General features: G+C 43.4%; 1 protein-coding gene across 1 annotated transcript; it reads right to left on the reverse strand.

Annotated features, from left to right (window-relative positions):
* Positions 1 to 298: 298 nt before the first annotated feature.
* Positions 299 to 2,041, reverse strand: OST4 (oligosaccharyltransferase complex subunit 4, non-catalytic). The gene is made up of 2 exons (XM_033936002.1): positions 1,898 to 2,041; positions 299 to 497 (listed from the first exon to the last, which is right to left on the reverse strand). Exon 1 carries the CDS (start codon positions 2,039 to 2,041, stop codon positions 1,928 to 1,930), a length of 114 nt encoding a protein of 37 aa, XP_033791893.1. The 3' UTR covers positions 299 to 497; positions 1,898 to 1,927.
* Between the last annotated feature and the right edge of the window lie 1,750 nt (positions 2,042 to 3,791).

The following is a 3,791-nucleotide window of genomic DNA, read 5'->3' on the forward strand; positions in this document are numbered from 1 at the left end:
CCCCTGCTCTCTGGCTCTTACTACCCTTATAAGTCCAGCATCTCTTCTGTCCACTCCCACCGCAGGTTCAGGCACTTATCCCTTTAGCTGCCACTACCTCTAGTACAATAATACTTTTCAGGGTGCACCTGCCATCCCTGTGCTTTGTATGCTAATATTTACACATACACAACTGCACAACAGGCACTATCATCTATGGCAAAAAGTGCTCAACCATTGATATACACAATTCCAATTTCCCTATATTCAATTTACATTTTTCTTTGCATGTTACCTATAAATAATCAAAACACAAATGTTTAAAATAGTCTTGGTAAACATCTTTATTTCAGTACAGGACACCTTGATACAAAACTCTTTCCTAAGGGAAATGCAGGAGAAAGATGAGGGAGGACATGAAATTTGACAATTCCATAGTTGTCAGCAAACAGCCAGAAGTTCTCTTTTGTTCGGTCTCCATTCACACGATCCACAGAAAACTGACTCTGATTGGACAGCTGGTAAAGAAATAATATTAAAACAAGATTTCTCTTGCAATGTTACTTAGCTAAAACAATCTTGCCCAATAAATAGCTGACAAAAAAAATTCAAAGCTGCAATCTGCAAAGAAAGTTGCGTATAGATTGCAAATTGACTTGGCTTTCATCATCCCAAAACTAGCGTGATCTAATTATGCACTGTTGTGTATGGCTGTTCCCCTACATATTATATACAGTAGCTGTAAACTGCTTTGAAGCCCCAAAAGGAAGGGATAGCAAATGCTCAAATAAATTCAAGGCTTGAAGATAAGGCCCTGCCAAACAAATTGCAAAGGGTGCTTCTAATTAGAGAATTGAACTAGATTTTTCTGCCTCCATTTTTGTAGGGTTCATTTTTTGTTCTCTAATTAGAGAATGACACGGGGAAAAAATTTGGCCCCGTCTCTGCCCCATCCCTGTGAGCTCATCCCCGCAAACCATCTGATCCCATCCACACAAGCCTTGAATAGTTTTATACTGAACTGAACTTATTTTCTTAAAGTATAAAAAGAAACAATATTCTGTACAATTGTCATTTTATAAATCAAAGTTTTGGCTGCTGAACTATAGAAAGAGATGTTCAGCTGGCAGGGCTTTGTTTAGAAATTTTTATCAACACAACTAATATACTACTTTATCTTAAAGCAAAAAAAAAGAAAATTTTTTTTCTACCTTTGTTGTCTGGTTTATACTTTCGTCATCTTCTCCTCATTCAATTCCTTCCTTCCACTGTCTGCCTTCTCTCTGCCTCTTCCATTTGCTCTGTTACTGTGCTTCTCCCACCTCTCATTGGTCTGGCAACCAAATTCTTTCCTCCACTCCCCCCATAGTCTGGCATCTCTGTCTTCTTCCCTTCCAGTGTCTTCTCCCCACTCTATGTTCCCATTTCCCTTCAGCGTCTTCTTCCTCTCTCTCTCTTCCCCATTTCCCTTCAACGTCTTCTCCCCCCCCATTTCCCTTTAGTGTCTGCTCCCCTCTCTCTGTTCCCCATTTCCCTTCAGCTTCTGTTCCTTTCCATCACCCCCCTTCAGCGTCTGTTCCTTTCCACCCCTTCCCTCTCTCCACCCCCCTTCAGCACCACTCGCATGCATCTCTTTCTCTTCCCCTTACCTTTGTGGCGTGTTTTAATTTAATTTGTTTAAGCAGCCCGAACCTGAAGTCACGTGCGTATGTGAAAGCTTCTCTGACGGAACCGGAAGTTGCGTCAGAGGAGAAGCTTCTGCAGACTTCAGGCTCGGCCTGCTTGAACAAATTAAATTAAACGCACCACGAAGGTAAGGGGTACCTGTAGCAGTCGTTTTAGGATAGCGGTGCAAGAAAGTTAATCTATTTTTCCTAGCAAATTTTATCATTTGAAATTATAAAAACACTTGGGTTACCTTTTAGCCTTCTGGGCTCTTGTGCATGCTTTAATCTTGCTTCTTGGGATTGTTGACAGCCACATAGTGATACAAAACAACTAGAAGGAAGAGTGAAACTCCCAACATGTTGGCAAAAATTGCTAGCTGTACATCTGTAATCATTCTGCAGGAAAACAAAAACAAGTAAAGTGTAACTGAGCAGAAAAGGTTTAGCTTTAATTTTCTTCTTGGTTAAGTTGTACATTTATATTTTTTATAACTACTACTTCACATCTAGTTTGACATATCATCTCCCTGCCCTGCCTCTATTCTGTACAATCCAAACAGCAAAATCTCTACTAGTCAAGATTCCGTACAAACATAAGGAAGTTCTTCTTCACCCAGAGAGTGGTGGATAACTGGAATGCTCTTCCGGAGGCTGTTATAGGGGAGGCCACCCTCCAGGGATTCAAGACAAAGTTAGACAAGTTCCTGTTGAACCGGAACGTATGCAGGTAGGGCTGGTCTCAGGGCACTGGTCTTTGACCCAGGGACCCAAGATAGTACCGGGAGCGGACTGCTGGGCATGATGGACCACTGGTCTGACCCAGCAGTGGCAAATTCTTATGTTCTTAAAACAATGAAAAATACTATCATCAATCAATATGTTATAAATTGTTAAAATTTTTACTTTTTATTTCTTTGGCAGTTTTTGGCAATATGAAACTGTTCGAAGCATTTGAGGGCTTTTTTTTATTCATAAGGTTTTAAGTATTTCTTTCTGGAAAAATCAATCTGAAATCAAATTCTTCAAAACAGATATGCTTACAAAATAAAGATTACTACTGACGAAATTCTGCGCTACTGGACAATGCAGAATTTGCGCAGAATTATCCAAACATGCATAATTACCCAAAGTCTGAGCAGAATCTGGTATTGGGTCACACTCCTCGGAATCACTATCAGCAACAACTTCAGGCAGCCTGCGTGGATTCTGCAGACTTCCCTCTACCATAGTTCCGCCCTCGATGTCACTTCCTCTTTCTTCTGCAGGCCGCAGTAGAGGGAATCCTGCAGAGCTGACAGCAGGCTGCCATTAACCGGAATTGGCATAACTGAAGTAGTAAACAGTAGAGAGAGGTAAAAAAGCTGGCTGGGTGGGTGGACAGGGTTGAGAAATGCTGGCTGGGGTGGGAGTAGACAGGGTTGAGAGAATATGGCTGGGGTGGGGTAGACAGTGTTGAGAGAGGATGAGTAGGGTAGATAGGGTTGAAAGAGATGCTGGCTGGAGGGGGGAGTGAACAGGGTTGAGAAATGCTGGCTTGGAGCGGGGTGGACAGGGTTGAGATATATGTTGGCTTGGAGGGTGTAGACAGGGTTGAGGGAGATTGCTGGCTGGGGTGGAGGTGGATAGGGTTTTAGAGATGCTGGCTTGGGGGTTGAGAGAGAGAGTATGGCTGGGGGGGTGGAAAGGTTTGAGAGAGATGCTAGCTGGTTTTATATTCTGAACTATTCATTAAGAAATGGATTTCTTTCTATTTCTCTTGTGGTGTACAGTGCTCCCCCTGTCATTCGCGGTCGGCATTTCACGGTCCTGGTCATTCGTGGTATTTTCTGACTGCGAATGACTGGGCAGGAGAGGGCAGCCGGAGAGGCAGAAGAGAGCAGCTTGAGCGCCGGCGAGTGAAGGAAATCACTCACGATATGCTCCGACCGCCTCTTCCTGCACTAAAGTCTGGCCTCACCAATCAGGAACTGCTTTGACACGCAGCTCCTGATTGGCGAGGCCAGACTTTAGTACAAGAAGAGGCGGTTGGAGCATACCGCGAGTGGATTTCCTTCACTCGCCAGTGCTCCGGCTGTTCTCTCCTGTCTCCCCCGCTAAAAACCGTATTCGTGGTTTTTCAAGATAGTACTGTACTGTGTACAGAGT

The sequence above is a fragment of the Geotrypetes seraphini genome, chromosome 3 (assembly GCF_902459505.1).
Source record: "Geotrypetes seraphini chromosome 3, aGeoSer1.1, whole genome shotgun sequence".
Taxonomy (NCBI): Eukaryota; Metazoa; Chordata; class Amphibia; order Gymnophiona; family Dermophiidae; genus Geotrypetes; species Geotrypetes seraphini.

Coding starts and splice junctions, on each gene's coding strand:
- OST4 (XM_033936002.1), bottom strand. CDS start 2,041: ATGATTACAGATGTACAGCTAGCAATTTTTGCCAACATGTTGGGAGTT.